This window comes from Xiphophorus hellerii, chromosome 1 (genome assembly GCF_003331165.1).
Source record: "Xiphophorus hellerii strain 12219 chromosome 1, Xiphophorus_hellerii-4.1, whole genome shotgun sequence".
Taxonomy (NCBI): Eukaryota; Metazoa; Chordata; class Actinopteri; order Cyprinodontiformes; family Poeciliidae; genus Xiphophorus; species Xiphophorus hellerii.
The window spans coordinates 14,488,473-14,510,134 of NC_045672.1; the positions used below are offsets into that span (position 1 = coordinate 14,488,473).

At 40.7% G+C, this 21,662-nt stretch overlaps 2 protein-coding genes and 1 long non-coding RNA gene across 3 annotated transcripts in view; 2 read left to right on the forward strand and 1 right to left on the reverse strand.

Annotated features, from left to right (window-relative positions):
- On the forward strand, window positions 1-6,357 carry rbm15 (RNA binding motif protein 15). Its single transcript, XM_032573132.1, has one exon. The coding sequence runs from the start codon at window positions 168-170 to the stop codon at window positions 2,700-2,702; it is 2,535 nt and encodes an 844-aa protein (XP_032429023.1). The 5' UTR covers window positions 1-167; the 3' UTR covers window positions 2,703-6,357.
- Window positions 6,358-7,694: 1,337 nt separating this feature from the next.
- On the forward strand, window positions 7,695-10,657 carry LOC116726436 (uncharacterized). Its single transcript, XR_004340602.1, has 2 exons — window positions 7,695-8,501; window positions 9,837-10,657. It is a non-coding gene; the product is annotated as an uncharacterized LOC116726436 (long non-coding RNA).
- Window positions 10,658-10,727: 70 nt separating this feature from the next.
- The window catches only part of slc16a4 (solute carrier family 16 member 4), a 31,254-nt gene continuing 20,319 nt past the window's right edge, over window positions 10,728-21,662 (reverse strand). Inside the window, exons 9-11 of the mRNA XM_032573144.1 lie at window positions 20,394-20,605; window positions 18,404-18,497; window positions 10,728-15,042 (exon numbers count right to left, since the gene is read on the reverse strand). Coding sequence (XP_032429035.1) covers window positions 14,840-15,042; window positions 18,404-18,497; window positions 20,394-20,605 — 509 coding nt within the window. The 3' untranslated portion in view covers window positions 10,728-14,839. The remainder of the gene's footprint in view (window positions 15,043-18,403; window positions 18,498-20,393; window positions 20,606-21,662) is intronic.

Consider the following 21,662-nt stretch of genomic DNA (forward strand, 5'->3'; position numbering starts at 1 on the left):
GAAGGGGCGGGATTTTAGGCTAATCTTAACAAAATGGCGACTGTTGTTGTTTTGCCGCAGGGTCACTGATTAAATCCGTTTATCGCTTCAGCTCATTTCTGCACCTGCAGGGCAGAAGTGCAAAGATAAGGCCACGAACCGGAAGGGTCGACTCCGCCCGGACTGAAATGAAAGGCAAAGAGCGGTCGCCGATTAAAAAACGGTCCCGGGCCTTGGAAGATATTCGAGACAGGGGAGGATGTCATCCGACCAGCAAGAAAATGGGGGCTCTGTCCGTTTCCAGCGGGAGTAATAATGGGAACACCTCGGCAAAAGGCGACGGCGGCTCTACGAGACGGAGTCTACTCGGTGAGAAAAGAGAAAGAGACTTCGACGGCCACGGCCGGACTGGAAATAACCACAGCTGTCAGTCCGCGGCGGGTAAAAACCACAGCCTGAGCCTGACGCTGGACTTAGCCTCGCCGAGGGGCGTCTCTTCGCGAGCGGAGCAGCGGATCCAGCCGCCCAGCACGGAGAGTGAGTACAAAACACTGAAAATCAGCGACCTCGGATCCCAGCTGAGCGACGAGGACATAGAGGACGGACTATTTCACGAATTCAAAAAGTTCGGCGACGTGAGCGTCAAGATGAGCCGCAGCAGCGACGGACGGATAGCGTTTGTGAATTTCAGAAAGCCGGAGGACGCCCGAGCCGCTAAGCACGCCAGGGGCCGGCTGGTGCTCTACGACCGGCCGCTGAAGATCGAGGCGGTCTACGTGAACCGGAGACGGAGCCGATCCCCGGTCGAGAGGGACTTGTACGTGGCGGCTCAGAGTCACAGACATCTACAGAGACCCCTGTCGCCCACTGGTCTTGGATACAGAGACTACAGGCTGCAGCAGCTGGCTCTGGGACAGCTGCCCCCGCCCCCGCCGCCGCCCCTGCCCAGGGATCTGGAGCGGGACCGAGAGTTTGCTCTGTTTGAAGCCAGGGCGCGTCCCGCTTTCATTGCAGAGCGGGCAGCGTTCAGAGAAGAGGATTTTATATCTCCCGAAGACGACCAAAGAGCCAACAGGACGTTGTTTCTGGGAAACCTGGACATATCTGTTACGGAGGCGGACCTGAGGAGGGCTTTTGACAGGTTTGGGGTCATCACGGAGGTGGACATAAAGAGACCCACCAGAGGACTAACCAGCACCTATGGATTTCTGAAATTTGAGAACCTTGACATGGCTCACCGTGCCAAGCTTAGTATGTCTGGCAAAATAGTGGGTCGCAACCCCATAAAGATAGGTTATGGAAAACCCATGCCCACCACGCGCTTGTGGGTGGGGGGACTTGGACCCTGGGTGCCTGTAACTGCCCTGGCCAGAGAGTTTGATCGCTTTGGGACAATAAGGACCATTGCCTATAGAAAAGGGGACACTTGGGCTTACATTCAGTATGAAAGTTTAGATGCTGCACAAGCAGCTTGGACACACATGAGGGGTTTTCCCTTGGGAGGACCAGAGAGACGACTCAGGGTGGACTTTGCAGACTCTGAGCATCGCTACCCGCAGCAGTTCCTGCAGCCTCTCCCCATAGCGCCGTTTGACATGGTGGCCGAGTCATTTGTTCACCGTGCCACGCCCGAACCTCTTCGGGTCAGAGAAAGGACTCCTCCACCACTTCATTTCAGGGACAGAGAGCTCTTCCCTGGAGCCGACTGGCCCAACCCTGCCATCCGGGAACGGGTACGGGCCTCGCCTTTTGAGCCTCTGGAACATTTGGAGCGGCGGACAAGGGAGCCTTGGTCTCTGGAACGAGAGCTGCAGGGACGAGAACCTGTACGCAAGAGGCGTGCAGTGGAGGAGGGACGCCATCTGGACCTCTCCCCGGACAGCACTGAGAGGACAGTACGACGTAGACGAGCCTCCCCAGAGGGGAGTCCCGGCGGCAGCAGCAGAGAGGGGGGGCGCTTCAGTGATTCAGAGCGCCCCATGCGAGGTGAGAGAGCCTCTCCAGTGAGAGAACGCCAAAGCAGCCTGGAGCGGGTTGGGACAGAACGCCGGCTCAAGAGCCAGGTTCTGTCTGATAAAGGACCTTCAGGTGGTGGAGGGGCAGCAGCTGGAGAACGCAAGCGTAAAGCAGTTGACGGTGGCAAAGGGCCGGCCAAGAGAGAACGCTCTGAAAGCAGCTCCAAGGGAGGTCAGCCGTCCAAGCTGGACGGCGCCAAACTTGGACTAGCTTGGCAAGGTATGCTGCTCCTGAAAAACAGCAACTTCCCAGCCAACATGCACCTGCTGGAGGGCGACCACAGCGTGGCCAGCGACCTGCTGATGGACAGCGCGACAGGGAGGCATGTGAGCGAGCTGAAGATCACGCAGCGTCTCCGCCTGGACCAGCCCAAGCTCGACGAAGTGTCTCGCCGCATCAAGGTGGCAGGTCCTGGCGGCTACGCCATCCTGCTGGCCGTTCCCGGAGCCACGGAGGAGTCGCTCTCAGATTCCGCGGCCTCGACCCAGCGGCCTCTCCGCAACCTGGTGTCCTACCTCAACCAAAAACAAGCAGCCGGAGTCATCAGCCTGCCTGTGGGGGGCAGCCGGGATAAAGACAACGCAGGGGTCCTTCATGCTTTCCCCCCGTGTGATTTCTCCCAGCAGTTCTTGGATTCGTCTGCCAAAGCTCTGGCAAAAAGCAAAGAGGACTACCTGGTCATGATCGTGGTTCGTGGCGCATCATAAAAAGTGACCGTACACTACAATGAAGCGGCGATTAGAAGAAAAAAAAAAAAATCTGCTGTATGTCAGAAATTATTGCATGCTGTGTGTTCTGCATCCTGGGGTACAGTAGTGTGCTTCTCCAGTGTTTGAATGTTGCCATATAACCCACTAAACGGACAAATGGTGCCCTTCCATACAACTAAAAGGTCTTTTTTTTTTAATTATTTTTTTTTAAGTACATTTATTGGGTGTTTGAACCCGATCACAATCACAAACCAGCTGTACTATCAGCCTTCTGGGGTTAAATATTGGGGTTGTTATAGAAATTCAATCAGTTCAAATCCAGTTACATGAGCCTTTAAGTCATTTTATCGTTTGGTTCATTTATGGGTTGACATGGTTACTTATCCAGTTATAAGCAAAATAAATGTTGGGCATTGAATGATTTTATACGATAACACCACCATTACAGTTAATCTACCGATTTAAAACAATGTTAGTTCAATATATTTTAAAATGTCCTAAAAACGTCATGTTTATCTCTAGGCTGCTATACTTGACGTCATCGGTCTGCAGTGGTGGTGTTATTACAACAACTTTCCTCCCTGGTTGTGTGGACCAGGCATGACCTACAGTACAGTAACATGTTGCAGTTTAAAATTGAGCTGTTCAAGTGTTGAAAAGAAGCTGAGCATAATTCCCCCCCCCCCCAATTTCAAGACAGAAAGAAATTGGTAATGTCGACGTTTAAAACAAATCGCACAGCTCTCCTCCAGTTGGTCACAATCCTGTTAAATGTACTACCTTAAATATTTATGTTGCTTCTACTGAAGCCGTTTGATACGTCTTGGAGTGTGATTTACTGAAGAAGTGTTGTGCAGGGTGTTTTAAAGTCAAATAAAATGTTTTGTCTGGATAAAAGGTGGAGAGCAATGTGAAGGTCAGCAGTTAAAGCATTTCTTAATACAGGTCAAACATTTCACTCTATGGAGTCTCATTCGTGCATTTTCTTCAAGGTCATTGTTCGAACCTTAGTGGATCTGTTTTAAAGGGATATGCTTAAAAAAAATTTGTTTTGAAGTGGGGTTTTTATTTACAATAGAAAGAGGCCACATCGCTTTAAGTTTGTAGAAAAGTGAAAATGTTCCCTAAATCTGTGAAAGTCTTAACAAGTCAGATGGACTCACTGATTTAGCCGTCTAAAATAACCCAAACTTAAAATGTTCATAATTGTGAGCTGAATTATATCAGTAAGTTTAAAACTGTCTAAACTTTCACAAAGGGGCTTTGATAAGATTTTTTTCCCCTTCTTTTCTCAGTCAAATTTAGTCTGTGCTACTGCTAGCTGGAGGATGCTGTTGGCTCTGCTGGTCCACCAGGATAAAATTTGCCATCTTTGATGCCTCTCTGCCCTGCTGGCATCCAGCTGGATCGATAACAGGTTGTTGGGACATTTAATGCCAAGCTCAAAATTACTATTTTCATTCAACCTAGAAGTTTCTGATCAGAAACGAGACGGGTGTCTCTCAGAAGATAATGCAAGATTTTTTAATTTGTATTTTGTTACAAATGGCTAGAAAAAAATAAAGTAGCACTGCAGTAATTAAAACCCTGAGGGCCCACTGACCTGCATGTTTTAGGTACAAGGAGATAATCATTCGAATCAGGTGTGCTGAAGCAGGAACACAAAAAACATGCAGGACCGTGAGAAGCTATCGGATTTAAATCGGGGCTTGACCTCTAAAAACGTTAACACTTCCAGTTAGAAGCACTCAAAAGGTATAACAAAATTTGTTTTACTCTTTTTTTTTGTTGTTTTTGTTAAAATGGGATTCAGTTTGAGTTATTTTAAATAGCTAAAATCAGATAAAACATTGAGTGTTTTTGACTGCTAGCCTTTCATGATGCTTAGGATTTTTAAAAAAAAATCTCACTGAGATGTCAGATTGCAAACTATTACTGGTAAAGGAGCCTCACTTCAAAAATGTTGAACTATTCCTTTAAGAGTCATCAATAGGATCAACAGATTTTTACAATATCTGTGAATTTAAGCGTCTCCCATGGGTCAAATAATAGTTGAATGCATTTTTTTTTTGGATAGCATAGAAACCAGCCCACACCTGCTACTAACAGAAAATACTGAACTTTTCTTGTGTTCTTAATGTGTTATTCGTTTGTGCATCCTTGTTTTGCTCGGAGAGGATCTAGCATTGCAATATATATATGAAAACTGAAGTACTTGTGGACAAAAAGACAAAAAAAGTTACATTTTTGTGTTTATAGTTTATTTATTTCCCTGAACCGGTGACCCTCCCCTTTTTATAGTAATAATTAACCCAGTAAGTGGATGGTACAAACTAATAAACCAACTATCAGTACAGCTACTTGGTTTTAGCAGTGGTTCAACAGTTAATGTGGAGTTTAATTTTAGAAGTATACTGTTACAATAACTCATGCCTGCCAATGCGGTTTTTTTTTTCTTAGATCTTCTTACCACAGTATTGTTTAGACATTTTTTTTGTATTTAGTCATGCAGTAGTGACTTACTCGGAATAATAATTTTCAGACTTTATTTTATTTTTTGTGTGTAATGAAAACATTCATGTTTGCTTGTACACTTGGACATCACACCCACTGAAACCTCGGACTCTGGAAGACGCAGAGCTGCAAAAACCCTCTGTGGAGAAAGAGAGAGAGAGAATAGGCACCGTTATCTGTGTGAGTCCTCGCTGACGAGGAAGCTTTTTAAGTTGTGTAAGTCCATCCCGCACCTGTGATGACTTCTGTTTTTAAGTGGGGGAAAAATTGAGCAATGTACGCTTTGATGTCATGGGGGAAAAGGAAAATCCGTAATGCCCATGCGAAGCTGTTCACGTAACTGCGAGTGCATTTGGGCGCCTGATGTGACCGATTGTCAATAAATTGTTCATGTGAAGGGGAAGTGTTTCTTCGATGGAAGTGAATTGACGAAAACGAGCTGCGATGCCCGGTTGTGTTTTCGAGGAGGAGTTTTGTTCACTTGAAAATGTTGTTTTCTGCTCGTGAGACGATTCGCAAGTCATTTAGCTCCAGAGAGGAGAGAGCCGTGGTTCCCCCCCCCCCCCAGAGGATCGCTGTTTGTTTAAACGAGGCCGGTTCTGGTTGTAACTTACTGTTCCTATTGACACGCAAAAACACCTGACAGGACGGATGGAGGAGCCGCCGCCTGCTCTTGTTTGAACCCGGCCTACAGAAGCAGCTTCGGCATCACTGTGAAGGTTTCCCCGTGCATCCGGTTCTGGTTCTGAACAGAAGGCAGGAGAATTGAGATTGTGACAACTCTGAAATTCGCAGAGCATCGACAGATCACTCGGTCTCCCTGGGGAGTTTTGGGTCCGATTCGTCTTTATCGCACTTTGCCCGGTTTTACTCAGATTTTCCCGGTCGTCAGGAAAGACGATTGGCTCAAATGTCAGCTAGGAATGCTGCCGCTGACCTCTCCTTCCCCGAGGAGCCGTGTTGAACCGGTACCACTTCATCATCTGAGGTCATCCGCAGCACCGGGGATGAAGTACGCGCGTCTTCGCTGGAAGGAGCAGAGGATACCGTTCACTGAAGTTCCGGGACCACTCCATGTCAAAAGCTTAAGTCCAAACTCAGCTACCATCTATTTTAGCTGAATTAGGGTTAAAAAAATGTTAAAAAAAGTAAAGTGATTCTGTGTCGAGGATGACCCACTCCCCCTTGAGAAACATTGCCACCATGAGGACCGCGGAGCGCCTGCCTTTCCTCTCCTCCTCCGGTTCTGTTAGCTGGCAGCCAGGACAGAGCAGGTATCACTGAACGGCTGCTGCTCAGAAACAGCAGCATGGTGAGTAAGAGCAAGGGCTGCCTGCCATGGCTGTGTCGGTGGCTTATAGGCAGCAGGGGGTGAGTATTACAGTGTAACACCACATTCTTAAGAAACATCATAAAAGTTTCTGTTTTGATCTGAAAATATTCAAGTTCGCCACTTTTTTCCTCTTCACTTGATCTGCTGCTCAGCAAAACATTAACTGGGAGATCAGAGGCTTCAAATCTGAAACATTCCCAAAGAAGGAAATGAAACTAGACGAGATGAAGATGAGGATTTTTTTTATTTTTTTTGGAAGAGATGCTGGTTTCTTGTTTTAGCCTCACACAGATGCGCCTTAGGTGGTTCTCGAGCTTCTTGCTTTCAGTAAAACAACTAGAAAAAATGTGCTAAGTTGTAAAAAGAGCAAGTGGCCATACAAGTCATCAAATGCTCTGTATGGAGAAGAAAATATATTTTAAATGTCCTTTTTTACATGGCAAATCAAATAATCATATTTTAGTCATAATTTTTATAGCCACTTTTTCATTTTACAACTGATTTTTAATTTTTTATTTTTTTTTTAACTGAAAGCAGGAAGCTTGATGCATGACCTAAATTAGATGAGATTTTAATTCTGCTTTAAGGTTGGTTTTTATATACCAAATACTGCAAACGTAGTTGTTTCTGTAGACACAATGTATAAAAAGTAGTGTTGAGTCTCTATGAAACATGGACATTAATAAACATTAGAAACAGGAACAGATGTTTATATGCTGAAGTTAGCGAGACAACTATTTCTCATCATTTTAGGTCAGATATAACAAATCCAGGTTCTACATACAAGAGGAAGATGATGCGGTGGCACAGGGCATATGCCTGCTATTCAGTGTGTTTATTATTAGCAGAGTTTGTGATTTCTTATATTCTAAATTATATAATGAAATAAAACTCTGTTTATCTTATTGAGATGTATTCTCTGAAGTAGTTTTTTTTTAGAGATCAAACTACAACTGCCTTTCATCTTCCAAGTCCAACTAAATACAACAAACTGGCAAAAAAATAAATACATACACTTCAAAAACACAAAATCTTATTCAAAGTATTTTTGTCTAGTTCCTAGTACAAATATCTTATTACACTTGAAATGAAAGAAAACTAACTCGCATGCAACTTTTCAGCAAGATGTAGGAGATTATTTTAAGGAAATAATTCCTTAATATTGATGAAAAAATACCAGTTCCCTTAGCAGACTATTTCACTTATAACAAGACATTTTTCCCATATTATAAGTTAATTAATCTCCCAGAGGAACAAGTATCTTTTCATCATAATAAGCGAACATTTACTTTAAAAAGCTTCCATTTCTTGCTAGAAAGTTACTTGTAAGTTAGTTTTGTCATATTTCAAGTGTAATAAAATATTTGCACTAGTCACTACTAGACCAAAACACTTGATAAAATGTAGGTTTTTTGTAGTGTAAATAAATAACAAACAAACAAGCGTGTATTCATTTTAAATTTGAAAGGCATTTTCCATTCATTGCCCAGCAAATAAACAATAAGTCAGTGGTGAGAAAAGCTGTATTAAGTTTTGGTATGTGCTTAGATATGGTGCAATACCATTGCCATAATACTTCACAACAAATCAGGTTATTGGATTATTTAACTTGACTACGTTTCATTTAGGTTATCAGTTTACTTTTAAGATGCTACACATTAGCGTGATTGAAAATATTGAATAAGTTGAAACATACCAACAGAATTGGTGATTAGATGACACTTATTGATCCTGGCAAACTGTTTATGATTTTGACCTTTGACGGTTGATGGATATAAGCCGTAACATCCCCTCCTCTACAATCCTGCAGACATTGATGTAGAAAATGGATGAAACCTTTTCTAACTTCAAGACAGATCACAACTTCAGTGTCCAAAGTCGGTCCTTGAGGGCCGCTGGCCTCCATGTTTTAGTCCTTTCCCTGGTTCAACACACCTGAATCAAATGAGGTAGATGGACCATCTCACCCAGCAGTTACAATAACAGACATGTACTTAGCTTATTATAATTAATAAAGTGACTATTTTAATACAAATACATCTAATTTACTATGGAATAGTGCCATAAAGACTGAATGTTTTCCAACAATAAGCTTCACGGGCCCTGGGCATAGCTGAGTGTATTCACTGTGGGGCGGGGGCATAGGCCAGTTATTCTCTGCATGATAACCTTGAGTAAGAATACCATGGAAACACAGTTTTTACACTAAACTTTACAACAATAATGGTCACATGGTCTAATTTTTTAATTTTTAAGCAAAAAACAAAAACCCTACCTGCTACTAATCTATTGAATCATTATTACAGCTACATTTAATGTTCAAATATACTATATTACTTACTACTGTTGATTGTAAGTGGAAATAATATGGGAATGCATGATAAATCAAAGTGTAGTACTTCTTTAATTGGTTATTAAACTAAATATTGGGTCTTTTGGTGTCCTCTACAGAATAGCACTGAAAGTCCTCTTAGCGCATACTAGCTGGTTGAAGAGGCGCGGGTAGCTAGCCTCCACCCAGCTGCTCACAAATATGCCTTTCATAGTTTGTCTAACACTTAGCTGTTCTTTCAGCCAGCTGGCTGGCAGTGTGCAGCAACAGATGGGGGAGGGGCGGTGCTGCATTATACTTTACTGTAAATGGCCAGAGAAAACTCAGATCACTTCCACACTGTCTCTGACATGCCATTAAAAATAAATAGTAGGACTGGTTTAATAGAAACTGAAAGCTAAAGGAGTTAATTTAATTTGTGAATTTGTTCATATATTTCGTCTTCCATTCACTTTTTTCTTTCCTGAAACCGACTTGTTGTCTACTTAGGTAATCTTGTTATGTCATCCACTACTAGCTCCAAATAATATTTTAATGAAATTTAGATAAAAAACTGAGAATTAAATAGGAAGTAAAACAACTGGGCAAAGAGGCCACAGTCATAAACTGATAAGATAAGATTCAATTTGCTAAGAGAGGTAAATGTTAGTAAACATCAGTTATTTATATTGACTAGGAAGGCTTTGCTATCAATGCACAGATTGTATGAACTGTAAAAACGTGGCTCATTTGGCAATACAAATACCAATGGAGGAAAGGCATTGTACAATACATGTATAGATATAAACACATCTGATGCACATTCTTGACACAAAGCAGAACAGTGAATCACTGGTAAAAGGGAACATGTTATGTTAGTCCCAGTCATAGGCAGTGATTTCATCCATGAAACTTATTGCTGATTTTATCTTACCTAACCTTTCTAATTAAAGCATTTTTGCTTTCTCAACAGACATCGATGGGTCTGCAGTTCTGTTTCCAAGACACCTCAGTGAGTAACCTTTACACAGGTAACAGAATACAAATTTATTTTTTTGTTTCAGTTCCATTTATAAAGATAAACTCTTACATTATATAGTCACTACACGGAGAGATTGAAAAGCTAAAATGTATTTTCTTAGAAAATCAAAACATTGAATAAAGTCCATAATTATATTTATTTGATGGCCTTGACAGTCATAGGTAAGACTGCTGTCTTGAGTTTCATTAACACCTTCCACTAAAAGGGCAAGTCATCAAAGGTTGGTACTAAAGATGCCCATAGAGGGCTGCTTTCCAGTACAAAAAGGAAAGTTGAATGGAAGGTAAAAGTGTGGTAGAAAAATATGCACAAGCATTGTGGTTAACAGAGAGGATTGTAAAACAACGCTCATTAAGGAGTCTAGGATTGAAGTAACAAAATAATTTCTATTGGCCTTATATAATATTCTAATATTGTAGGAAACACAAATTTGAGTTTTAATTAGCTCTAAGTGATAATCACCAGAATTACCAGCAATAGACACTGAAAATATCTGTGTATTATGAAAATTTATTGATTAATTTGACTTTCATATATATACAAAAACATATTCTTAATCTTTTTTGTTTGTATTCTTATTTATTTAGTTGCATCTGTTTGCTGATTAATATTAAAACTAACAAAATGAAATGGTAATATTGGATGTTTTTAAATGGAATTTTCAGAAAATCACTGTAAAAATACCTGAACATAAACACATTGGAATAAGTTATTTGTCCATTTTTTCTCTCAATAAAGTACTGTATGGTCAATGTGCTGTATGACTTGTGATTGTTTTTCCTGCCTGACGTCTGGGTTGTGTAAATCACACAATAACAGGTTGAGTCAGAAATCATTTTTATTACATCTGAGTTGGGCACCAATACAAGTTTTAAAAATGAAATCTAAATCTTGGAACAGAATGCCTATTATTGGTTAAGTTTATTTGCCAGACAAATCCAGGAACCAAAGCGTCAAACTAACGGAGCCTCTCCCAGTGATGCATTCACTGACAAAGAAACAAAAAAAGGTAAAAAAAAAAAAAAAACCAAACAAAAAACACACACACTCGTATGTTGTCTAGGTAAATGCCACCTTAGGACCAGATGTCTAAGACCGAGTACCATATACATACTTTTAAAGCATCAAATATTTTTTATAAGCTTTTTTTTTTTTTCTTCAACAGTACAAAAACCTTAGTGGCCCCAAATCTCAAAAACATAGCGGCTGTGAGTGAATGCAACTCGTGAGCCAAAAGAGCTTTAGTGCATGACTCGTCATGGAAACAATACAAAGAGCCTTGCTCAGTATTGTGAAAGCGAGTTGAGGGGGAATAATTTGGTGCTAATTGAGATAACATTCTTGGAGCAGGAGCCTTCTTAGTCCACAAGAGGGCAGCATGAGAAAACACACCAGCTGATTTTGAATTCAGGGTGAGGAGACCAGTTTAAATGATAGTCACAATCCACAGCATTTTATTTTCCACCCAGTTATAAGTTTCAAGTCGTAAGTAGGTTTTCTAATGTGATCTTTGGCTGACATCACAGGAAAGTTAGTAAAAGACACATTACCCTGTAAGGCAAAGGGTGAAAAAAACCCCCAAAAGAACCCACTGAAAACACACAAAAACTCTAAAATATGTGTGTGTGTATATATATATATATATATATATATATATATATATATAAGATTCAAGAACCGACAGCCTCATGTTTAAATGCAATGACACTGTAAGTTTGCACCAGAAAGTTTGGGCAACAGTCTGAAAAAAACTATCCATGTTAGACTAAATGGGCAACATCACATAATCAGTTGGTCACAGAGTTATAGACAAAGCTGACAAAGTAACAAATAATCACAGACAGCTGAGGAGAAAACTAATTTAGCTCCACCACCTCTAAATTCAACTGTGACCACAATTTGCAGAAAAACCTAACCGGATGTCTTGTCCGAAGAGCCGGTGGATTTGCAGCAAATAAACGTGTGCACCTTGATTCAAAGGAAAGCAAACGAGTGTGTAGTTGCATAGATCAGCCAGGTGTGCATCGGTAAAAAGTCAAAAATTAGTTTTTAGTTTGTAGCCAACAAAACGAAAAAGGTAGTCGATAGTTGTAGCATTTAAAAGGCGACAGCTGAGGCTTTGTGAGTAAAGTTTTCTAAATGAAACATTCTCTATTTTGCGGGCGCTTGCAGGCACTGCAACTTTAAACACAGGCCTTTGAAAAATTGTTCTCACCTGCTGAAAGTGTTTACATTTGGTCATGCTACAATCGCACCGTCAGTGAGTTTCAATGGGATTTTATGTGACAGAGAACACTGAGTGGTGCATAATTGTGAAGTGGAAGAAAATGAATACATTATTATAAGCTTTTAATGCATATGTTTTCATCCCCTCTTAATTTGATGCCCCTAAATAAAAGCCAGTGCTATCAATTTCCTTCAAAAGTCACCTAGCACCTAGATAAATGCAGCTGTTCTCTGAGGTTTGTTTGAGGACAGTAGTGAACATCCATGGATATGGCAAAGCTGCACATCTACTGACATTACACAAGCAGGATCCAAGAACCTTTACAATCCAAAAGGCCCTTTTTGTTCTCACTTCTCATAAAATTACATGATCTAGAGCTGCAAAACCTCCATGCCAGCTCAAATTTTAAGCTTACAGTAAAAACCTGGTTTGCGTTTTGGTAAAAAAAACCGTGAATTTATGTCTATCTTATGATTTTGGAACAAAAAGAATATCAAAGTTTTACAGTTTTTAAAGTTTTTCCCTGAACTGAACACATTCATGAAAAAAAGCTGAAAAAGAATGTAGCTACAATGGAAAAAAAAATAACAATGACACAACAATTTCTTGTATTATTGGCGTCATTGCTGAAGCCCTGCTAAAATAAGCATTTTTATTGCTTCTAAATTGAACAAAACTGTCCAGCTCCTTGTCAACCTCAGCTATTACCTATTCAGTTATTAACTGCCACTGTGGAGGGCAAAGCACTCATGGAGCGCCACAGCTCCGGTAATTTTTCGGACTACAAGCAAAACGATGTTTGAGGAAGAAAAACGAACATTCCTGCCTGCTGTTAAACACAGCAACGGCAGCGTCCTACTGTGGGGATGCCTTTTCTTCTTGCAGGACATGGAAGCTGGTTAGAGTTAATGAGGAGATGGATGGAGGTAAAAATCTAGGAGCTGAGATTCACCTACCAGCAGGAGCTACCACCATAAACAGTGAAATGCTTTAGATTAAAGCATCTATGGGTCTTAGGATGTCTAAGATCTAAATTAAAATTTTGAATTTGTGGCAAGACTTGAAAATTGATGCTCAGTGATGGTCTCCATCTAATCTGATTGAGTGTGAGCTATTTTGAAAAGTAGAACTTGCAAAAACGTCTGTTTATTTGCAAAGTTGGTAGAGACACACTCAAGACTTCAAAATCTAATTTCAACTTTTCCAGAGGCTCTGAATTCAAATTCAAGGCACACTTCTCATATTTCTGTTTGTAAAAACAAAACAAAACAAAAAAAAACATATTGTGTCTCTGTATTCATCCACTTCACACTCATGGTCTTCTTTGTGCCATTTTGTCACATCAAATTCCTATAAAACAAATTGACGTTTGTGGCTGCTATGTGACAAAAAAGAGAAAAAGTTCAAGCACTACTAATAACTGCAAGGCACTGTAGAGTACAACTGTTTTTAAATTTATAGGACAATATATTACTGTGAGCAACGACAGATGCAGAGATGATGAAATCAGTTGAAATGCGCAGAAGTAGTTATCATAGCTTACGTGCAAAAAGACTCAAAGGTCAGAATTACCATTTACAGGAGCTGGCAGTCAAAACGGTGAATGATTACAGAGAATTAGATTCTGACTGCAGTGTGAATGCGCTCTAAGTATTGCATAAACAGTGACAGCTGTATTTCTTACACAACTGTCTGTTAAACTAGTTCAGAAACTACTAGGGGATCAAAGCCAGTTTAGGTGTCAGGTCTTGCTGACCTTAATATGCTGAGACAGGCTTTGTGCCAGTTTAAATTTAGGAGATGAAAGTGAGTCTATGAGCAGCTGCGGGGCGATAGACGTGAAGAGTTCGTGTGGGTTTATACGAAAGCATAAAGTGAGAGTTGTGCAAAAAAGTCGACCGTCCGGCTACCCCACTGTTTGAAAGTTATGAAACACATATACCGCCTTCCTAAATATTGATCGGGTGGAGGGGAAGAAGCTGGGATGAATGGGTTCAAACCGACTGAAAAGAAACAGGAAATGTTAAAACGACAAGATGTCTTCTGTTAGCCTGGATGAACGTTAGCTTACACGTACATACTCATGAACTGTGCTTAAAGTTAAATGTTAGCACATGCCTACAATAATCTCACGGATTGTATCTTCCAATGCGCTTTTTTGGCTTCATACACGACATAATTCTCTGGGACACAGCAGCAGGCTACAGCGGCGGGGGGTTTGCTGAGTATTTTGGCTCCCTGGCAGTTTGAAATCATGCAGCATAGTCACAACTTGGCCAAAGTGCATATCAGTGAGAAAACGTTTTACACATACAGATAAATGCTACTCAAGACATCAAATCCAACACATGGATATGTGCTTCGATTGATAATGTCACAGAGACAGGAGACAGAATTGGGAGCTTGGTTCCTCGCTCTGCATTGTTCAGTTTAGTTGTTGCATTGGGTGGTAGAATACGTCGCTCCTTTGTGTGCTCGATTACCCTCAGTTGGGATGTTTGTGCTTCTGATATTAAAACTGTTTTGCAGAACACAAGGATTTTGGCTTTGTTCTTTATGCATAATCACATATCCAGAGCGTTGTGTGTTCCTGTGTTACTGTAATGCTGGTATCGCTTTTTGCCGAAAGTTATGGTCCAGGTCCCAGCTTTAGGTGAGAGGGTCCAGGCTCTGCGGGCCACGTTAGTCCAACTTCCAGGTTTCATTGTTACACAGCACCATTCTGGTCAGGGGTGAAGCAGCCGTTAATCTTACAGCTGCTTTCTGAGCTCTGGCTTTGAGAAAGTTTCTTCTTGGCTTTCCAGCGCTGAGCGAGCGGCTCCATGAACAAGGAGAGGGATGAGAGTAGGTAGCAGAGGCCCGCCAGGTAGAAAGAACAGTCGTACGTCTGTGTGTAGTCATACAGAAACCCTATGAAAACAGAAAAAACATGATCTTAGTCTTTGAAGACTATAACAGAGTGGTTTTGATTCACCAGTGTCTTTCCTCCAGTCAGCAACAGTCAGAACGACTTCCCACTTTTTAAAATGACTCGATCTAAAACCTTTTGTGGAAGTTAGAGGCATTTTTTTTTAGGTATTTTATATTTTCTCACTTTATTTGACATTTTTTAAAACTATTTACTAACAATTAAGTTTAGAATATTGTCATACCCCTGGCAGATTTATGTTTATGTTTTAATTTCACAGACTTTTTGTCTGACTGGAAGTAGCACAGTGGACCTCCACCTATTCACATTTCATTATTCACATTTCATTATTCACATTTCATTATTCACAGATTTGTCTGTGGAACGTAACAAATAATCTGAAAAGTTCACCATGAATTTTTTTATTGAAAATACTGACCACACATAACTATTCCACGCAACTATCAGATAATGTCTTTCTCAAGTATTTCATTTGATTACATCAATATTTATTAGAAATACAAAGGATGCAAAAAAACATATCGCTTTAGGCAACGATGACAACTTTTAAAAATATCTTCTGGCCAAAGGTCATTTCTCCCACTTATCTGATAAAGTCTGCCTACTCTTAAACTAGCTTAACATTGCCAGAGACCCATTTTAATGCAAATTCAAATGCAAATGCCTGAAAACCTTTTCTAAATGTTCCAGGTCACCACAAGGGTAGAATGTCTCCGATCAGTCAAATGTGTGCTGTGGGTCATTGTCCTAATGGCAGATGCAGACCTTCACCCCACACCTAGTTTTCTGACGTTGGGAAACAATTTGCTCTATAAGGTTTTGGTAATCTCTTGACGTATTCAAATTCTCCAGGTTGCATACAGAATAAAACAGTCCTACCTGTTTTTGTTTTTTTTACTGCAGGTGCTGTTTATTTTATGGGCTTCCTGATAGTGTAAACAATTTGGTGCTAATTCCCAGAGTACTTTTATGTGAGGTATATTTTTTAGAACAATTGTGTTCAGTGATTACAAAGACTGACTGTATCTCTCATCTCCAAGGAGCCACATGGCCAAGAAGAAGGAGTGTGGGGGCGAATACTTAATTTCAATTGAATTCATTCAAAGTTTCAAGTCAGGAAAAGTCGACTCCGCTGAATTTAGATTTATGACTTTTAAAGTTGGATAGATTATGTTGGACTAAGTACAGCAACAAGCAAGCCCCGCTTATTCTTCGACATGTTACATCACGTCCTAATCCGAATTAAGATTTCTGAAGTAAAAAAAAAATCAAGTGACAAAGTACAACCATGTTTCTAAAACTGGCAGCTTTAAATATACCTGTGTTAACTGGGAAAAGAAAAGGAGCCGAAGCAATTTATTTCTCAAGAGTGTCAGAGATGCGTCATAAAGAACTCAAAATACTGTGCTATTTCAAAAAAGTTCAAACATGTAATCTCTTTTCTCCATTTCCAGTCAGCTGTATAATATTTTAATATTTTATTATTGAACAGTTTATTTTTTCTCAAATTCTCCAATTTTTGGCTTACAGTCAATAAAAAAAAACCAAATTCAGTTTTCATGACATATATATTCTTCATAAGGTTCATAAAAAGTATTTGACAATGAAATCTTATCATCACAATCGTAAAGAATGACTGCTTACCACTGTCTAGTAGACAGTCACCACAGGGACAGTAAGCCGGAAAGGTTCATCTACAAAAGCTGCTTGTTAAAGAGTGTTGTATCATAGTATGCTGATGGAAAGTTGAGTGGAGGGTCACAAGCAAAGGCGACCAGGAATAACGGCCTTAAGAGGATTGTGTAGCAAACCCCATTCAAGAGTTTCAGGGTGATTTACAAGGTGCTGACTGTGAACTGAATTGGTCCTTCCACAACCTCTGCGTTGGACGTTTCCAGGACGCGGGCTACAAGCGTCACATTCCTTCTATTTTGTAAACCAGCAACGTCAGAAACATTGTACCTGGACTAAGGAGAAAAATTACTGGATTGTTGTGTCATGGCCCAAAGTCCTAAATTCAAATGAAAGAACACTTCTCCTTTGTTATGGAAATCACAATCCCAGAGTCTGCAGAGTTATGTTCTTTCATTTATTTAATGACTCTGCCTTCTTGCTTGAACACAGTAAATAAATCACGTTTCCTGCAGAAACCAGTGCAGCATTGTGACTGGTTCAAACGTTCAACAAACCTCATATGTCAAAGAATCCAAAAGTTGGATGAGATTAATTGAAAACTTGTCTGACAGCACTTGCTACACCCTGCAGCCAATAGGAAAGCTAGTCATTTTTTTTAAATAACGTTTCTCACTCAAATGGAGAGGATGGTAAACAGATCCTCAAGATATTTCTGTACCACCCTAAAGGGGCCATTCATCGTGTTTCAACTGATGCAATCTTCAAGCTTCATTGGGAGATTTGCAGAACACCATTGACAAGTCAGTATGTGAAAGGGCCCCCTGACTTTAACTTGTGCCAAGTGTTACCAATTAGGGCAAAGGGCGGTGGGGTATATTTTCCTAGAAGCATGAAAACAAGAAGTGAGACTATGAGGTTTTTTTTTCTCATGAGCAGACATATCCCTTATTTTTTGGGGTCTTTTTTGCCATTTACAGAAGGTATCAGCAGATCAGATGTCAGACAGATGACCTGCATTACTGTTATCTTTTTCAGCTGACCTGGAGAAGACATGGTTTGAACGGACTCTGACCTGATGTAACTAAAATACTGTAACAAAAACCTGATCCCAGATTAGAAACAGCTCTCTAAGACTACAAAAGGAGAGATGCCATCAGTTAAATAAAGTGACTGGAGTCCCCTATAAGAACAGCGCTGTTATTCTGGGGGATATGGCCCTGTAACCTACCGTGTGTTTTTCTACAAAGCCAATTGAACATTTCTAGTATGTAGAGAGATGAACTTTTACTGTACATTTTTTTCTCCTGTCTGCTTGAGTTTTTTTTTTTTTTTTTACTCCATAGTGTCTACATTCACACAGACATACATATACACACTTTGAGAGGCGGCAAGGAATTCAGGGCACAGAAAAAATATGAGACAGGAGGCCTATCAACCTGTCAAACATCACACTTATGCCTTCATGCCTCCCGCCCCTTTCACCATCCACACACACAAACATACTTTCCGCCTTTAGCTCTTACGAAACCCTGAAACATGCACAAACATCTCTATGGCCCTCTGTGTAACGAATTACTTCAGAAATGTAAAGCCATGGCAGCCATCCAGTGCACATGCAGAACTCATAAATGTGTTTGTGTACATTTGGGAAAAGTGGGTCAGCACATGCATAACTCTTGGTGAATTTACAAGAAGAGGTCTGCTCACCTGCCAGTGGAGGCCCAGTGAGGCAACCCAAGCCAACAAAGAACATGGAGAAACCCATGGAGTTATTGAGTTTCTCCGACCCAACAAGATCAACCTGCAAAGCAGAAAAGCACACATATCACTTGACATAATTAAATTTGAACTAAAGCTCCTTCAACTTACTTGTGCTTACATGCTACTTGGATAGTTTAAAAAAAGTTTAATTTTCACATTTCCATAGTGTCTGAGTTTTGTGAAACTGACATTTCATATAAATTAATAATATCGGAGTTGACTGTAGACTAATGGCCTCCACCATCGCCAGATCTCAATCCAACACAGTATCTTAAGGATCTGGCAGAACTGGACATTGTGGATGTGCAGCTGACAAATGTCCAGAAACTGTGCAACAGGGTTACATAAATATGGACCAACATCCAAGGATAAAGCTATGCCACAAATAATTAAGGCACTACAGAATTCAAAGGGAGGTCAAACCTCACACTATCCTCTAATAAAAAACCCGGCGATTGTATAATAAAACTAAAGTATGTTTATTTTGTCTGATGTACATCAATGAAGAAGCACAAAAGGAAATCCATCAACACTTCAGAGAACGTTAGCCCCTGTCCCTGACTCGGACGCTTGATGCCCAAGCAGTAGAATGATTTTACAAAGACATCAGACATTCAGCAATGAACGTTCACCGGCTTCGGTTCAGTCTCCATGGTAACTAACCATTATTCTGGCCAATGAATGGTGACGGTGATGCTTCCCACTTGGAAATCCCTCACAGTGCCTTGGAAATGCTTTATAATTAATAAGGAATCGATCGATCAGCAAATTGTACCTTCCATTTGGATGAGGTCAGCTGTCATTACGGTTCCTAAGAAATTAAATTCATCTGACAATAATGACCAGAGACCAGTGGCTTTAACATCAGTAGTAAGTATCTTGAGAAATATGTTGTGTCCCTCTTAAAAATCTGAGATCATTTCCAGTTCGCCTGTAGACCAGGATGGGGCATAGATGAAGCCATTAATGGCATTGCTCCCCTAACTCTTAAACACCTTCAAAATCCAAAGGCCTATACCTTATAGATTTTAGTTCTGCCTTTAATACCCAACAACAGCCTCACCTGTTCATTAAGAAATTGCACCGGATGAATGTTAATCCTTTTATCGTTACATAGTTTTATTCTTTTTCAACTAACAGATCACAGCTTAGAGTCAGCAACACTCAGCAACTCCCTGTCTCCCTCCCTAAAGGCTCTTTTTCCTTGTTTAGCAGTTCCTTTAGTTCACTAGTGAACCAGGGTTTGTTATTAGGAAGCATCTCACTGTTCTGATGTAGATTGTGCTTTCCATACAGCTGTTTATATCGTTGGTCACCACCAAAACAACCCTACAGGGTTTCTTCAGCTTCCTCTGACCACTTCCTCAGTCCTTTTCTTTACAGGTTGTCTCTGAACAAGAGTTTTATATTTTGAGCAAAGAAAAACTTATGGGAGGATAAAAAAGGTCTGCTACTGAACAAATACAGGTAAAAGTCCCAGTAATTTAGGCTGTCATATGTCAGAGGCATGTCTCAGCTTGTAAAGCTGATTCAGTGGCATGCAAATACCCAACAATCCGTTTTCAGATTATTGGAGCGATGTAATCAAATCTACAGAATAACCAATGATCCAATCAGTTGGACCGCCCACAACGACAGTTGCAGAAACATTTCCAACGATTTCTCCAGCCGTTATTTAATTATGTAGCGAGTATCACGCAATCCAAACAATGCACTTGATGTGAACTCAATGGATGGGCAACACTGATACTATGAAGGTAGCAGAAGTGGAAACTGATACAATGAGACAGAAGCATAAAAGATTAAATGTTCATAATCAAGAAGATAATTTAAAAAAAATCTAATTATTTACAGTTACTGGCTTACTTTCTCTACTGATTAAAAAAGATAGAGACTGTTACCCCCAAGAACAACAAAAATCATTGGTTTTCCTTACCAGAACAGGCAGCAACAGAGCCATGTAACCACCGCAGAAGATTGCAAAGAAGACCGCATACACCATCAGCAGTATGTAGGAGGTGGCCAGAGGGGAGAGCATGTTGACCAAGCCACAGAGGATCAGGTAGGCTTTGTGGAAATGATATTTATGAAACAGGTTCCTGTCTGTCACCCAACCTGAGGCCAATTGGGCGATAGTCTCTGTGATACCTGGAGATGAGAAACTTGTGTGAATAAAAGTGAAATTTAATCTAAGTGGGTGTGAAAGGTTTCATTGATCAAATAATGCAAAAAAAAAATGACACACATATAGAAATAAACTACAATAACAAATATTCACACCATCTGATTTGACTGATTGTTGACTGTGCCTGAGTACGATGACGAGGCAGATTATGGACTTTTCTCTGCTGAGGTCAACTGGAATGTGATCGGCAATGCGGAATCTGCAGTGGTATATTGACCGTTGCAGGAATAGCTACAAGCAAGCAGTGCTGAGCCTCTGATCAATGAAACAAGCTGGTCCTCTGCATATTAGAGTAACTCCTGATACCCTTTGTGGAATCTCAGGGGTGTCAGTGCACTGGATCTTTTGATGTCTTAAGTTTCTTAGACTTTGAAAGAACGCCTCTGCACTCTTTACCTAACAGGATCCAAAACTCTTTGTCTCCATCGGGGTTAAAGAAGACGACATGAGGCAGCTGTGCAATGTTTATGTGTCCTCCTCTTGTGATCCGAGAAATGTCCTGGTGTGTCCACTGCTTGGACACTGACGAGATGTGTCTTTGTTTGTGTGTTTTAGCCTCAGCAGGTTGGTTTAGCCCTGCAGCTGTTCCTGTTCAAACTCATCACAAAGCTGTTTAAATTTGGCCTCTCCAAGTAGCAGCACCTCAAGCCAAGTGCATTGGGGACGTTGGTTTTGTCCATTACCCTTCACTGTATCAGCAAGTAAAGAAATTGTTAGGGTTGGTGCTATGCTGGATTAACTCTCTGACCCTGACAAACAACTTCCAGTCCTTGGTATTATGAAATGCTGAAGGGCAAGAAGAAATGCTAATCAAGTTTCTTTAAACTGCGACATTTTGTCAAAAGACTAAATCAAAAGGTTATAAAAGGCATGTTGGTTTTCCCAGCTACTCTGAAACCACTGCTGGCTTTACTTGCCTTTTTTTATATTTTTTGCAAGCACAGCCTCATCAATGCCCCTCAGCAAAGTGTCTCCCACTTCAGAACTGGACTCAGACAAAACCAGGACCTCCTCTTGTAA